The sequence below is a fragment of the Phacochoerus africanus genome, chromosome 9, assembly GCF_016906955.1.
Source record: "Phacochoerus africanus isolate WHEZ1 chromosome 9, ROS_Pafr_v1, whole genome shotgun sequence".
Classification (NCBI taxonomy): domain Eukaryota; kingdom Metazoa; phylum Chordata; class Mammalia; order Artiodactyla; family Suidae; genus Phacochoerus; species Phacochoerus africanus.
The window spans coordinates 78,052,460-78,069,541 of record NC_062552.1 but is presented as its reverse complement, the minus strand read 5'-3'; the positions used below and the strand labels follow the sequence as shown (position 1 = coordinate 78,069,541).

At 41.4% G+C, this 17,082-nt stretch overlaps 1 gene segment (V, D, J or C); it reads left to right on the top strand.

The window, feature by feature from the left end:
- The first annotated feature begins 8,438 nt into the window (after positions 1-8,438).
- On the top strand, positions 8,439-9,281 carry LOC125136654 (T cell receptor alpha variable 22-like). The segment is given in 2 exon segments: positions 8,439-8,597; positions 8,785-9,281. Coding segments are annotated over 2 exon segments (549 nt in total).
- Positions 9,282-17,082: the final 7,801 nt, after the last annotated feature.

Here is a 17,082-nt window from a genome sequence, read left to right as displayed (position 1 = left end):
CCAGGAACAAATTACTCTTTCTCTGAGAACAACCTGATTTGTTTTTCTTGCTAGCCAGAATATGTATATTTTTGATGAAATGGGGTTTTTGTTTGTTTGTTTGTTTGTTTGTTTGCTGTTTTTGGAAAGAAACAAAAATCAAGTTAATATTAACTTATTTTTAATTGCGTAGAAATCCTGTGTCTATAATGAATTTTTCCTTTTTGCTTTTTCTAAGCAAAACTCACATCTTCTCATCATAGAAGACTCAGGGAGAGCAAAGGTGAATGCCCAGGCTGTATCTCCTTCATTTCACCCTCGCTCCCATTGTCCTTGTCTGAGAAATTCAAGAAACTGTTAGCGGTGCACACTGAGGAGTCTAATGTTTCACAAATTCTATGTTTTAAGCAGATCTCAGAGTTTGAATCTAAAGTTAGAAGAATGTCTAATTTGTTCCACCAGCATTGCATGAAATGGGCAACATACTAAGAGAGTTTTCAAATTAACTTGCCACCTGAAGTAGATAAGATGTAATAATGTTGTAAGAAACAAACAAAATGGGAAAAAATCCTGAGCACAAAGAGAAGAAAACTTCTGAAAAGAATACATTTTAGTAATTGGAACAAAATTCAGAGAATAGCATCCTCAATGTAATAAGTAACTGGTGACAGTAAAACATAAAGAAAAAATTGTAAAGCAGAGGGAAACCTGAAATGAAGGAGAATGACATGAGCAGTGGAGATGAGAGGCAAAATAAATTTTTTTTTGTTATTTTGTTTTCTTTTGTTGCTTTTTAGGGCCACACCTGTGGCACATGGAGGGGGTTCCCAGGCTAGGGGTCGGATTGGAGCTACAACGGCTGGCCTATGCCACAGCCACAGCAACGCCAGATCCGAGCCACATCTGCTAACTAAACCACAGCTCATGGCAATGCCAGATCCCTAACCCACTGAACAAGGCCAGCGATCGAACCCACGACCTCATGGTTCTTAGTGGGATTCATTTCCACCGCGCCACGATGGGAACTCCAAAATAAAATTTTGTGATAAAAAAATACTAAAAAGTTACTGCAATAAAAATGGGAAAACATTTGCATTACATGTCAAGGATAAAGAATTTCTTTCAGTAAGTAGCATCCAATAATTTGTCATATGGAAAAATGTGTCATGGTCTCAAGATTGTATATAAATAGCAGTCAGAGAGAGGGCAGATCTGAATGTAAGAATAACATATACAGCTTGTAGAAAAAGTACAGAACGTATTCAATATTTTGTGTTAGATACACATTTCTTTTCTTTTCTTTTTTTTTTTTTTTGGTCTTTTTGCTATTTCTTGGGCTGCTCCTGCGGCATATGGAGGTTCCCAGGCCAGGGGTTGAATCGGAGCTGTAGCCACCAGCCTATGCCAGAGCCACAGCAACGCGGGATCCGAGCCGCGTCTGCAAACTACACCACAGCTCACGGCAACGCCGGATCGTTCACCCACTGAGCAAGGGCAGGGACCGAACCCGCAACCTCATGGTTCCTAGTCAGATTCATTAACCACGGCGCCATGACGGGAACTCCTTTTTTTTTTTTTTCACATTTCTTAAACAAGATGAAAATATGTCTAAACAGCAAAACTGGACTTTATTAAAAATGTCATTAAAATTGAATTATTTCAGTAATTAAAAGGATGGCCAGTGAGTAGGAGATATTTGCAGTAGATATTAATCAAAAAGGACTCATTTTGGTTTAATAACATCTTCTAATCAACAAGAAAACAAGCAAACTGATAGACAAAGCAGAAGTCTTTCAGAGGCATTTTACAAAGAAGTTATTCAAATGGCCAATAAACACGTCATTCTTATAAGGTACATAAACAGACATAACTAATTTACACTTGTAAAAGTCAGAATATTATTAAGCATGGGACAATATCATAAAAGGAGCTCTTAAGTGTTGGTAAAGTTGTTTCTTCTTCTGGATGCTGGTTATAAGGGTGTCAATTTCGTGAAAAATTTTCAGCCTGTACCCTTAGAATATATCACATTTTCTTATATGGGTATTATATTTGAATAAAAACTCAAATAATAAAATGGCTCCTATTAATTATAAGGTGATATAGGAACTAAAGCTAAAATTTCAGCTGTTTTCATCCTAGTTTTCCTTTTTTGGCCCTGAAATGTATGGGTAAGATCACAAAAATTAAACAAGCATCAGAGTTCCCATTGTAGCTCAGTGGGTTAAGAACTTGACATAGTCTCTGTGAGGATGCCAGTTGGATCCTTGGCCTTGCTCAGTGGGTCAAGGCTTGGCGTTGCCACAAGCTGTGGTGTAGTTTGCACATGTGGCTCTGATCAGTGTTGCTCTGGAAGCGGCATAGGCCAGCAGCTGCTGCTCTGATTTGACCCCCTGGCCCAGGAACTTCCATATGCCATATGGAAATATGGTAATGGTCTTTTCCCTCTATTTGGTATACAAAGAACTTTTGACCTTTAGTATGTAGAATCGAGGCACCAAGATGTTGACAGTTTGGATTATTAGAAAAAGTGGAAAATTCTATTGATTAGGAAAAAACAATGAATCGCTCAGGATACTTACACCCTGTTAATCATGACAGAGTACATGGTGGACCCAAGCTGTGAAAGTCTGGGGGAGGTGTATATTTTTTGTCTAGGAACATTGCTAACTAAAAGAATATCGGGATTCTGTTAATCAGGATAAAGAAGTAAATCTATTTGTAGTCAATAGATAGTACTTTCCATAGCCTTAAACATTAAAGGGCTTTCCATAGCACTGCAGTGTGTTATGTGATCAATAAGATTAGCCAACAGCTTTGCCATCATTCACTATCCCACAGTCTAGTGCAGGGTTCCAGGTGGCTGTAATAGCAGACAAGGGAGTTCATCCCGTCTTTGGATTTGGCAGGCAGGTGAAATGGAAGAGAGTGAGGAAGTTGTTGACTGATGGCATTTTTAAAAGAGCTTGGGGATGATTGTCCTTAGATTCCCTATTAGACAAGGAGGCAAGAGAAGAGAGGGATGAGGGACAATGTTCAGAAAGAAAGAGGGGTCAGAGACTTCAGTTATCAGTAGATAGGAAACCAAGGAAGAGGAGTCACAGTCAACCTAGATAAATAGTCCAAAGTCTTCCAGCACATTACAGCCTTTCATTGCAGAGACCTGGGCCATTATTTATAAGCAGTGAATGCAGTGATAGCAGGACTTTGGGGATTGTTCTCCAGGTGTGCCCTCGGAATGTGAGGTAGAGATGGTTTTTCTCTAGTGCTTCCATCTATAAATAGACACACACACAGATTTTGCAGTAGCATGTCATGTCACATAGCATATGGGAGCTGAAGCCAACTGAATAGCCACCATTTACTGATTTATGACATCTGCTGAGTGACTTGAGCACTGGCTGGTCTGATGAGCTGATTCTGGCCATGTTCCTCTGCACTAGGACCCTTGAAAGCACATTCAGTTGTACCTGTGATTGACTCCTTCCAGAGAGGAATGATTCACCAAGGAGGATGACCCTGTTTCATTTTCTATGCTACCCAACTGCCTCGTGCTCTTCCATGAAACACTTTCACTTTGGCTCCTAAATTCCCAGTCTACTGGAAACAAACTTTCAATAACGCTGTGAAAATTAGTTCCTCATACCTTAACCGAAATCTGACTGTTTGGGATACAGTTCCTTTCTCTTGGGGCTGTTTCTCATTCTATCTCATCTAAAACGCATCCGATTTTGAGCTAGGAGCAGCATTCTCTTCACTATTGCCCCCTAAGAAAACCCAGATTCTTGGTCTTTGCTCCTTTGAGGCTTTGCCTTTCACCCCTACTGTTCCTTATTCCTTTTTTCAATCTCATTTTTATAAACATCAAACACTCTTCCTTATATATTGAGGATGTTAACAGAGAAGATTCTCCTGTAACCTAAAATACCACATGAGCTTAATGTGCACATGGGGAATTCCTTGGCTCAAACAGGTTCAGGATCCGGTGTTGTTACTTATGTGGCTTTATTTACTGCTGTGGTGAGGGTTCCATCCCTGGCCTGGGAACTTACACATGCCATGAATTGGCCAAAAAGATTATCCTTGAAGACTATTAATTAGAATCCCCTTCAGTCATTAACTCCCACAGCCACATGCTAGAAAGATCTGATGACAAGTCTCCAGTTAGATGCTTCTCCACCTCTGACAACTTACCTCCTCTCTAAATCCTTGCATCCTCACGTTCTTATACTCAGTTACTTGTACTGCACTTGCTCTTCGACTGTTCATGATTATGTAGTCCCCTGATCCCTTTACTGTCATCTTATTTCTCAGAGGCTTCCTACCTTTTGTTTCCTTATCTACAATATCCAAAACCTGGCCCCCATTCAATGAGTCTTTAGTTGTAAACCTCCTTGCTCTTGCCCCATTTCTGTGTCAAATCTGTGATCTTATTAATTCCCAATCATAGATCAATACTTGCATTCTTACAATGTATATTTGATAAGCAGAGTTCGAGAATATCACACAGATACAAAATTGGGGACATTGAAACCCGTTGTCATCTTCAACACTAACTAGACTGATGGTGTTGCCAGGAAAGTAGTCTTTTTCTCTGCAGTGGTCAAGTCCTACAGTGACTATACCAAATCTTCTCACACTGCAAGGACTTCCTAAGCCAGGACCTCCGCTATTCACTTTCTTGGGAAGCACTTAATTTCTATTGATTAAAAACAAACAAACAAAAAAAGTGATTCCACTAGAAACTAATAGATGTTTCATTTTCTGCCATCACACCTTGAAATAAGACAAATCCAAACCAATTCTTTTCCCCTTCATTCTAATGAAATTGGAAAGAACTATTTCTCCTCTTACCAAAACTTACTCCTCCTACCTGAGTTTCATATTCCATCCTACCTGTCTCTTCAGAACTTTGATCCATTACTTATAGATCTTTTCCAAAACATGTAAATATATCCCAGTCTTTAAAAACCCTACTATTAGCACCTCAAATCTTTGTCTAGTCAATACAGTGTCTCTTTCTTTCCCTTCACAATACAACCTCTGGAAAGAGATTTCTGTACTCAAATTTTCTTCTCCTTTGTCTTATCTCTACTACAGTTGAGCTTCTGCTGGAAGACTCAAATCATGATCTTTATGCTGCTAAAAACTGGTAGACACCTTTAGTCATCATCTCACTGGATAACATTTCTTCAGCAATTGCTCTGTTGGACATTCCTTCCTTCTTGAAACTCCTCTTTCCTTCTATTTCAGAATACCAGTCATTTCTGATTTGCCATATACACTCTGGACTACACTTTGAGGTTTTTCTGATCCCCTTTTCCTTTTTTTTTTTTTAAACTGCCCATCCCATCAGTGTTTGTCTCCTTAGGGATTTTCTTTAGTTTTTATTCTCTTCTGAATTTTTGCTCTGGGTATGTGTCTTGGTGAAATGACATCTATTCTCAAATAGTACTGTTTCATATACTCCATAGTGGTGGGAACTGGGGTTAAAGTCTAACAGAATTAAGTTCTTGGAGTTCCCGTCAGGGCGCAGTGGAAACGAATCCGACTAGGTACCATGAGGGTTCGATACCTGGTCTCACTCAGTGGGCTAAGGATCTGGCGTTGCCTTGAGCTGTGGTGTAGACTCGGCTCGGATCTGGCATTGCTGTGCCTGGCAGCAACAGCTCCGATTGGACCCCTAGGCTGGGAACCTTCATATGCCACGGGTGTGGCCCTGAAAAGGACAAAAGACAAAAAAAAAAAAAAGAGTTCTAATCTTCATGTGTCCTTGGACAAATCATTTAACTTCAAAAAGAATTCACTTCCCTTCTAATAGGGGAGCATAATATCTACTCTAAAGTTCATAGTGCTCAATTATAAGTGGCCAGGGACACAGATTCTTTTTTTTTTTTTTCTGCTTTTTAGAGCTACACCTGGGGCATATGGAAGTTCCTAGGCTAGGGGTCAAATCAGAGCTGCAGTTGCCGGCCTGCACTACAGCCACAGCAATGCAGGATCTGAGCCATGTATTCGACCTACTCCACAGCTCAGGGTAATGCCAGATCTCCAACCCACTGAGCAAGGCCAGGGATCAAACCCGCATCTCCATAGATACTAGTCAGATTTGTTTCTGCTGCACCACAGTGGGAACTCCTACACAGATTCTTGAATCATACCAGTGGGCAAATTCCAGTTGTCTCTTACTGTGACCTTCTACAAATTTCATCCATTCGTCCTTGCTTTAGTTCCCTCATGTAAAAAATGAGGATGAGTTACTTCATAGTTTTAAATAATACTACTTAATTTGTAGTAGTAAAAGAGCCTCTTAATAAGCGCCCCCTGAAACAGTCTCGTCAGATTAGAATGCTAAGAAATTCAAGCCTAAATAGGACCAGGAGGGCCATGGGGCACAAAAGCCTTAAGACTAAATTTGTTCCTATTGTTAACCTCTAGAGGGCGATGTTGCACAATCTGGAAATGTCACCTCTACTAAATTAAAGTTCTACCTCCCTCCTATGAGCTTCTTTAGCTCACAGTTCACTGAGGTACACATTCTGAACAGGCTCAACACCAGGAGCAGTCATTGTCAAGGAAGCATCCTTTACGAACAATCTCGAGAACGTGCCTAGACAGAGATGTCTTGAATATCAGATTTTCTCAGTAACGAGGACGCAGCATTCTCTGGAACATGTTTTCTTGCTCCTCTAAGATCTTCCTCTGTGCGTGGGCATGTCCTCAATCACCCTACTGCTCTTCCCAATACTCTTCACAGGGAATGAGTGATAGCTGTGCTCCTGCCTCTACAGAAAGAACATTGTTCTGGTTGGAATCTCAGGAGACACTGTCTCATTATTGTAGGTCTGATCTGCTCTGATTCATCACTGATCTTGAAGGAGGCACTGGAGCCCAGTCAGTGACCCGGCCTGAGGGGCCATATCACTGTCCCTGAAGGAGCACCTTCTGGAGCTGAGATGCAACTATTCCTGCCTAGAGAACATCCTTATCGCTTCTGGTATGTCCGGAAAATGAAGTATGAAGGGAAAAAGGCTTTCTCTATCTAGTGGTCCCCTGTAACAGGCATTCTGAGTTAAACAGAACATCATGCCAAAGTTCCAGGTTGGAATCATGGGTTTGGTGGTTCTGAGTGACCCACCCAGGTTACCTCTCTCCTCTTTTCTCTCTTCTAATTCAATATCTGTAATACCCACTCTGTGCCCAATAATAATGACTGATTTCTAGTCGTCTTTATTTACTTTTTACACTATTTCTTACAGCGCCTTTAGTAAACATTTGCAACATTCTTAAACTGCCCATCTGATCTTTGGTGTCTGCAGATCACTTCTGACATCAGTGAAAATATACAGATCCTCACTTTCCATCCCTTTTACCTCCAAATCCATCTACAGGGATTATTATTTATAGATTCCGAAATAAAAGCACATGAGAAAAAAGAATGTATACATGTACGTGTAACTGGGTCACCTTGCCGTGTAGTAGAAAATTGACAGAACACTGTAACCAGCTATGACGGAAAAAATTAAAATCATTATAAAATAATAAAAAATAAGAGCACAAACTAAAATCAGTATTATTCATTTTTTATGGCAGCATCCATGTCATAAGGAGGTTCCTAGGCCAGGTTTCAAATCCAAGCCACAGCTGTGACCTATGCCACAGCTGTGGCAACACCAGATTTTTAACCCACTGTACCAGGCCAGGGTTTGAACCTATGCTGCCACAGAGAAAATGCTGGAAGCTTAACCACTGAACCATAATAAGAACTCCTAACATTATTTTTATATGGTTTCAAAAACACTTATTTTTTAAAAAATAAACTTCTGAAGTTAAAAAGCAGAATACAAATAAGAGTAATCAACAGTTTAAGAATGTATTTAAAATTGAAGCTATCTTTAAATATTACTTTAAAATTACATATGTTTTAATAAAAATAAAACCATTTACAATTCTAGTTGCAATGTTCATCTAGTGGCTAAAATAAATAATACTGCTCTTTATGCAGGTAGAGTCTAGAATAGATACATATAATTTAAAAGTAATACTGTGCAAGACTGCAGAGTGTTTCAGTCAGCAGGAGCAACTGCTGATACTGTGCTGATTCATGAGCATCCTTCAGAGCCACAGAGGTGTACATAAGAGAAGCAGTAACATGGATCCTTAGCAATCCTGGGAAACAGTATTTCATCCTGTGAGAATCTACTTCATCCATGCCATCTGAGAGGGAAGGTGAAGCAGGATAATTCATTTTTGTTTTTGCTTAAGTTCTCCCAAATTCCAAATCAGAGTCTGCCTTCTCTGAAATGTTCCCAGAAAATATCACTCAAGTCATCAAATAATGACTTTCCTTTTTTCCTACTCACCCCACACCGCCCCAGCCCATTCTAAGTGGGTAGAGGCAGGAGGGTGGGGCTTCCTGTCACAAGTGTGGGCTCCAGGAGGGTTTGTTGGGTGAAATGATTGGTTGCAGGAGCAGGAACATCTCCAGACCAAGTCATGACACTCACTGCCCAGGGTGTATTTAGTATTTTACAGTGAAAATGTCCCAGCAAGAAGTGGAAGCATCATGAAGCGACTAGTGGGCCCTGTGCTGGGGCTTCTGTTGGCCCAGGTTTGCTGTGAGTTGGGGAGGCCCCACAGGGAGATCTCAAGGACTGGGCAGCTGCTGTGCTCTTGAGGGGGTTGGGATGAGGCTGACAAGTCCTGCACACTTTCTATCCTTCTCCTCATCCAGAGGGGCACTTTCAGGGTTTTGTAGGAGTTACAGGGACCCTCACCTGTGACTGTTTCTCTGTTTCCCATCAGGTGTGAGAGGAGTGGATGTGGAGCAGAGTCCCCCAGCCCTGAGTCTCCAGGAGGGAGCCAGCTCCACGCTCTGGTGCAATTTTTCCATCTCCACACAGAATGTGTACTGGTATCGTCAGAAGAACGGGGGCCGTCTCGACCACTTGTTTTCCATTCCTTCAGGGACCAAGCGGAATGGAAGATTAAACGCCACGACAGTCACTACAGAACGCCGCAGCTCATTGTGCATTTCCTCTGCCCAGATCACAGACTCAGCCACGTACTTCTGTGCTGGGGAGCACAGCACTCCACAGGCACCTGCAGCCTGTACAGGAACCCTCCGCGGGGCTCAGCCCCTCTTCCAGCCACAGTCACACCACGAGGCCACCACAGGGCGTTCACATTGCTTACTATTTAGCTACACTGGTACAATTGTAACCACAGACGCTTTTTGGCATACAGTTTTGGGACTTTTGGGTCTTGTCGTCCTTCTCAATTTAGATCTCTTTCTGCGCTAGAAATTTTTATACTTGTAACTAGCAGAGTAGCTGATAAGAGGATGGAGCTAAATATGTAATCACAGTGTGCTGGACTCCAAAATGGTGAACCGTGAAATAAAATTGGAGAAAATCACTCCAATAAAGATGTTATCCCGTTTAGTTGGGTGTCTCAGGAATATTAATTCTGCTCCACGACACTGTGTCCCAACAGGAAATGCAAATGCTCACATCCCATCCTGCTAGTGCTGCTAAGCAAACAACAATTTAAAAAAACCTTAATCATCCAGCATTGTCACTGCAGTGGCGTGGGTCACTGCTGTGGCACAGGTTTGGTCCCTGGCCCAGGAACTTCCACATGGTTCAGGCATGGCCAAAATATTAAAATTAAAAAAAAATTTTTAATGAATAAATATATAAACCTTACTCAATGTTTAATATGAACTTGATCACTTACAGCAAATTTATTCTCTTACTGTTCTGAATACAAGAAATCTGAAATCAGATTCACTGGCTACAGCCAAGGTTTTGGCGGGGTTGGTTCCTTCCAAAAGTTCTAAGGGAGAATCCATTTCCTTACTTTTTCTCACTTCTGGAAGCCACATGGATTTCTTGGCTCAAGATGCCTTCTTGAATCACTCCAACCTCTTACTTCCATCACCACAGCTCCTTCCTCTTCTGGAGACAAATATTCTTTTGCCTCTGACTTATAAGGCATAAAATATTAATAAACAGAAACCTCAGTGAAAAAGAACTGGGAGACAAGCAGGAGCTCTCACATCCTGTGAAGGTAGCAGAGCTCAAAGGGCAGACAAAAGACTCTTTTCTCCTGGCAAAGTCTGAGCCAGTGAAAAGCCCTGGCCTACCTGTTTACTGTAGCCCTCCCAACTTCCCTTTCCTCCCTGTAAAAACATTTTCCTTCCCTTGTGGCGCAGGGACCTGCACATGGCTCATCATGGTTGCAGAGTGGATTGCACTCCTTTGATGATCCCAAATAAACTCATCTTTCCTAGAGAAATATCTGACAGTCTATCATTTGTTCTTTGTGTCTGTGATTCTGATTTTGCTCTATTGTATTCCTTTTGTTTTTTTGTTTCTCAGAACTCATATATATGTTAAAACACACAGTATTTGTCTTTCCCTGACTTATGTCTCTAAGTATAATACCCTCCAAATCTATCCATGTTGTCCCAAGTGGCAAGATTCCTTTTTTTTTCAGTGGTTGAATACTACTCCAGTGTGGTGTGTGTATATTTGTGTGTGTGCATGTGTGTAGGCAGATAGATAGGTAGATAGATACATAAATACATAGATGATAGATAGATAGATAGATAGATAGATAGATAGATAGATAGATAGATAGATGATTCTCTCTCCATTCATATATGTACGAATGAACAGTTGGCTTGGTTCCATATCTTGGATATTATAAAAATGCTGCTAGGAATATCAGGGTGCATATAAATTTTTGAAATAGTTTTTGGTTTCTTCAGGTAAATACTCAGGAGTGGAACTGCCAGATCATATGGTAGTTATATTTTTAATTTTTTGAGGACTCTTCACAGTGGTTTCCACAGTAGCCTCTCCAATTTCCAACCCGCCAGCAGTACACCAAGTTTCCCTTTTCTCTGCATTCTCACCACACTTGTTATTTCTTTTGACAATAGCCATTCTGACAGGTGTGAAATAATGTCTCAATGTGGTTTTTATTTGCTCTTTTCTAATCAGTAGAAGTGTTGAGCCATCCTTCAGTTCCTGCCATGGTACAGTGGGTCTGACTGGGGCAGCTGGTCTCACTGTGGAGGTGCAGGTTCAATCCCTAGCCCTGTGCTGTGGGTTAAAAGGATCCAATGTTGCCATGGCTCTGGTGTAGGGTGCAGCAGTGCCTCAGATTCAGTTCCTGGCCCAGGAACTTCCATAATTCATAGATGTGGCTATAAAATTAAAAACAACAAAAAAAGAGTGACCCAAGGAGTAAATCCTACTTGACCATGATGCATGATTCTTTTACGTATTGTTGAGTTCAGTTTGCTAATATCTTGTTGAGGGTTTTTGCATCTATGTTCATCAGGAATATTGGCTTTAATTTTCTTTCTTTTTTTTTGGTATTATCTTTGTTGGATTTTGGCATTGGAGAAATTCTACCCTCATAGAATGAGTTTGAGAGTATTCCCTCATCTTCAATTTTTTTGGAATAATTTGAGAAGCAGGGTATTAAGTTCTTTAAATATTTGGTTGAATTCCCCTTTGAAGCAATATGGCCTTGAACTTTAGTTTCTTTCAAATTTTTTAATTGCTGATTCAATTTTATTACTAATAATTGATCTGTTTAGATTTTCTTTTTCTGCCTGATTTGGTCTTGGAAAATTATATGTGTCCAGGAATTTATCCATTTTTTTTTTAAAAAGTCACCTTTCTAGATTCCAGGCTATAGAACCTGGAAATCATTGAAGGCCATTATTTAGGCTACCACGTAGCAACACTGGATATCCATTTTCCATGCTCTCTGAGGCCTGTTGTTGTTTGCTTATTTATTTGTTTAATGACTTGATTATTTCATAAGTCCATTTCCCCATAATGTGCCACCTGTGATAGTGTACTTCAAAGGACACAGTCTTGGGGTTGTGCTCAAATATTCTGGTGTGACACTAGTTTCACCAAGTTTCTCTTTGACAGTCTTTTTCCTTGATATCTGTGTTAAGCTATCTACCTCTGTTACTATCACTAGCCAATAGCCACAGCCTCCACTAAGTGCTGGCTGATGATTCTTTTGTTTTCAACTGTGCAATGAGGGCATGCATAAATTGTTCCAAGGTCTCATCCAATTAAATTCTAGCCCATTTGCAGAGATGTCTTTGAAGCTTACCTTTGAGGTTGTCTGACCAGGGAGGACTCTTCCTTTTTTTTTTTTTAGGACCTCACCCAAGGCACATGGAGGTTCCCAGGCTAGGCGTCTAATCAGAGGTACAGTTGCTGGCCTACACCACAGCCACAGCAACGCCAGAACCAAGCCACCTCTGCGACCTACGCCACAGCTCCGGTCAACGCCAGATGCTTAACCCACTGATCGAGGCCAGGGATCGAACCCACAACCTCATGGTTCCAAGTCGGATTTTTTTCCACTGTGCCACGACAGGAACTCTGAGGAAAGACTCTTCCTAGCTGTCTTTTTTGCTGTTTTTTTCCTGTTAAGATTTTAGGTATAGGAGTTCCCATCATGCCTCAGTGGAAATGGTTCCAACCAGTAACCATGAGGATGTGGGTCCATCCCCGGCCTCTCTCAGTGGGTTAAGTATTTGGCATTGCTGTGAGAGGTGATGTAGGTCACAGACGTGGCTCGGAACCCATGTTGCTGTGGCTGTGGTGTAGGCTGGCAGCTGTAGCTCCCATTAGACCCCTAGCCTGGGAAATTCCATATGCTGCAGGCAGGGCCCAAAACAGCAAAAAAAAAAAAAAAAAAAAAAAAGATTTTAGGTAGTTCTCTATGATTTAATGTGCTGCTCTCGTTGTGCTACCAGCTTCCTCTTAATTGCTTGCTATCAGAATCTCCATTATTTTCAACAACACCCTTAAACTTGAAGTTGTCAATGTTCTGTTCCAAATAAAGTCTTCTCAGAGGAAGAGCTCTTTTTCTTATAGATGCTTCTCTCCCGTGCCACTGCTCTGGACCTATGGTAAGGGACAGTGGCTTGCTTGTCTCAGATGAAATTCCTGCTTTCTGATCAGTGTGAGGGGGTGGGAGCAGTAGCCTCTGGTCTTCTCAGCTTTCCCAGCATGGAACCAGAACCCCACGAGTGAGCTGGGACAAGAGCAAAAGGGCTCAGTATTCTCAGTCCACCATGCCTGGAGTGAGGTGAAAAGAAGCCCTTGACCTCTGAGCTTCTCTTGCTTGCAGTAGAGCTTCAGTAACACAAAGCTGGGGGAGGTGAGAAATATTGGCAGTCAGCCCCTCCCTGGGAGATACTATAGCCCTATATTGGGAACTGGGGGACCCGGGGTGGGGGAGCCCTGTGTTCTTGGTTGCACAGAGTAGAGCTTCCATCAACCTCCATTTCCACAGATCTTTCTGTTATAATGGAGACTTAGATTCTCCTAAATAAAAATTTCTCTGCATACCCTTTTTAATTTGCTATATAACCTTGAGACTGTGTCCAAAGGTTTTATTTTTTTAAAGTACTCTTCACTAGTTATTATTGTTTTGTTGGAAGAGTATCCATGAATCTACTCACAATATCATTCTGGAGCTTACAACCTCCTAGTCACGTTATTAGCACAAATAGAATGGGCTTAGACAGAAGATAATCAAAAGTTCAATTTTCTTTGGAGATTCATTTTCTTTTTCCATTGACAAAGAAAGCTTTCTCCTTGTCTTCAGCCTAAACTTGTTAATACACAAATACAGTTAATCAAACACATCATGCACTACCATGATTAAAAAAAACATGTAGTTCCAATGTGTTAATAATGAAAAGCAGAAATACCATATTTTTCTTAACTCAAACTCTAGCTGTTCTTAGTGATATATATATATATATATATATGTAATATATATATATATGTATATATACATATATACATATACATATATATTGTCTTTTGTCCTTTTTAGGCCGCGCCCATGGCATATGGAGGTTCCCAGGCCAGGGGTCTAATCAGAGCTGTAGGTCTAATTGGAGCCCACCACAACCACAGCCACAGCCACAGCAACACCAGATCTGAGCTGTGTCTGTGACCTACACCACAGCTCACGGCAATGCCGGATCCTTAACCCACTGAGTGAGGCCAGGGATTGAACCCAAAACCTCAAGGTTCCTAGTCGGATTCGTTTCTGCTGCGCCACAACGGGAACTCCTGTTCTTAGTGCTATTATCCATAGTAGATGAAGACTAAAGCTTAGGTATTCTAAATTCTGACTCTAATTGAAAACATTATTAGTGTTAACTTTTATAATGTCTAACACTATCATGTCTATCGAAGATAGCATAATTATGAGCAGTACCACAATTTTTTCACCAATGAAAATAATGGACAACTATTTAGGTCCTGTTCCCCAGACTCAGACCTTGAGATGAGGATTCCTGCACCTGAAGAGGGGAGGGGGAAAGACCAAACAAGGGGCAGATTGCAGATGTTTCTGACATCCTGTCAGCCTGGGAAGCTCTTGAGCATAAATCTTACTACAGTATATCCCACTTGGAGAAAGGGGAGCTGGTCTTAGGATACCCACAGAAGTCAGCTATTACCTAAGCTGCTTCCAGGAAGGCACACAGAAGGTGGGGAATGAGCACCAATGAGGTTTTCGAGAGAATTTGAACAAGGTACAAACAATGCCTAATACAGCCGCTGTAATTTTTATTTCTTGAAATAGTCCTAAAGTTTCCCTGCTTTTGCTATTATTCAAGTCAAATTCTGCAGTGTTCACGTTTGCCTTTGAAAATTCTTTGCCTCTTCAACCAATTCTCACCTTTTCTAACCATAGTCACACACATCTTCCTCCAGCACTATCCTTTTTAATCCTCACACTTCTCTGCTCCCTGCATAATAAAGCACATTTTTTTTTTGGCTTTTTAGGGCTGCACCTGTGGCATATGGAGGTTCCCAGGCCAAGGGTCGAATCAGAGCTGCAGCTGCTGACCTACGCCACAGCCACAGCAACGCGGGATCCAAGCCATGACTGAAACCTATACCACAGCTCATGGCAATGTGAATCCCCAATCCACGGATCGTGGCCAAGGATCAAACCCACATCCTCATGGATACTAGTTGGATTTGTTTCCACTGCACCACAAGGGAATTCCAAAAGGACATTTTTGTACTCTCATCTCCAGGGTTCCCTCCTGACCCAAGTTCTCATCCTGAGCTTTCCTTCAAAATTCTCCTACTCTTTGGTAGGAGATATTGATATTGCTAGATATTGCTTTTCTTATTCACTCATGTTCCAGAATCACATTCACCATCCAGAGGCTATGGGTTGTTTTATTCTCTCTCAGATGAAATCAGGAGACATGGTGATGTGATTCTAATGACATCAGGACGAGGGACATCTGTGTTACTGTTGCGCGTGAAGGAAGTGACAGACTAGGCATATGTCTCAAATCTGTACGGATTTATAAGTTAAAACTTACTTTTTTTAGACTCCAAGTCTCATCAGAAGGATTTGGAGCAACCTGAATGTTAGTTTTGTATCCACGATCACCTATCATAATTTATGACTTGGTGTCACAGCCTCAAATATGTGATGAGCAGAGCCTAGAAGAAGAGACGTTTGGGAAAGAATGCATGACTGCTCTGGCGGACAGTACTTTCTGTTTGGCTGCAATAAAGCAGGGATGAAGAGAAAATGTGCCAGAATGAGGAAGTGTGTGAAGAGGCTGAGAATCTTAGAAAAGCTCTGCTAATGCGGAGTGGTCCTGAAACCAGGTGCCAGACCCTAAATCTTGTGTTTTGAAATGAAAGGTCTTTCCTTTAACCTCCCAGGTTTCCCCTCAGTCTCAAAAGGCTGGCTCAAGACTTAGTGATTAGGAAATATTGTTACAGCTAAACACTAGTTAAAACAATCTCCGTTGAAGTTCCTGTCGTGGCTCAGTGGTTAGTGAACCTGACTAGCATCCATGAGGACACAGGTTCTATTCCTGGCCTCATTCAGTGGGTTAAGGATCCAGTGTTGCTGTGAACTGTGGCCTAGGTCTCAGACTCGGCTTGGATCCTGCATTGCTGTGGCTGTGGTATACATTGGTGGCTACAGCTCCAATTAGACCCCTGGCCTGGGAACTTCCATATGCCATGGGTGTGACCCTAAAAAGACAAAAAAAGACCAAAAAAACAAAACAAACAAACAAACAAAAAAACAGTCTCCATCATGTTATACCCTGCCTTGGCCCACTAACTTATTACTAATGGTTACATTCCAGTTAGAGTTACATTGCACCTAGTGTTTTCTTTTGTAGTTGAAACACTTCCTAACACCCCTTCCCTCTAAGCAATCGTCATTCCAGAGAGAAGGTCAAGGAACACCAGCACCAAAGACAACCAGGAACCATCACTGGACCTACTGATGCCGGATTTGATGACTCTGAAATGATCTACAGATGAGGAATAATATAGACACCGTAATCAATAACCCTGTTTTCTGAGCTAAACCTATAAAACCCCTTGCTATCCCCTCTCGAGGCAGGACATAGCTTTGAGGCATTAGCCTACTGTGTCCTCCTTTGCCTGGCAAAGCAATAAAGCTGTTCTTTCTCTTCCTCAAAGCTCTGTCTCCTAGACCTAATTGGTGTCGGTGTACAGAGGCTGCATTTTCAGCTGCAGTCCTGGGCTACAAAGAGTGACTATATCCCCAGAGGCCTTGTGGAAAGGCAGACCGTCCCTTCTGCCCTTGTGCAACTACTTATTTCAAGGGCTTGGTAGGACTACCCAGTTAGTTCATCCCATCTATCGGGCAGCTTAATTTCTCATTCAAACCCATCAAGCCTAGGACTATGTGGGATGGTGCATTAAGCTGTCCTCTGCTAGGTGAGGTGGATGCTCACAGATCATTCATGCTCTTCTCTCATCCTTTACGTCTCTCCTTTCCTCTCTCATTGCCTGCATACAGTTTAGGACTAACTCTAGGAACAATGATTTTCATAAGTTTCTGCTGGGAAAGAAGACTAAGACAACATATTAAAAGAAAGCAAGCTGTGATTAGCCTTCAATTTAATGAGAACTTGAAATAAAAAGGAGTTTGCCTCATACCAACTGAAAACCTTTTCTATTAAAGCAGATTCTAATACAATTAAAAGGTTACAATTCTGGATGATTATACCATACCCTTGACTCT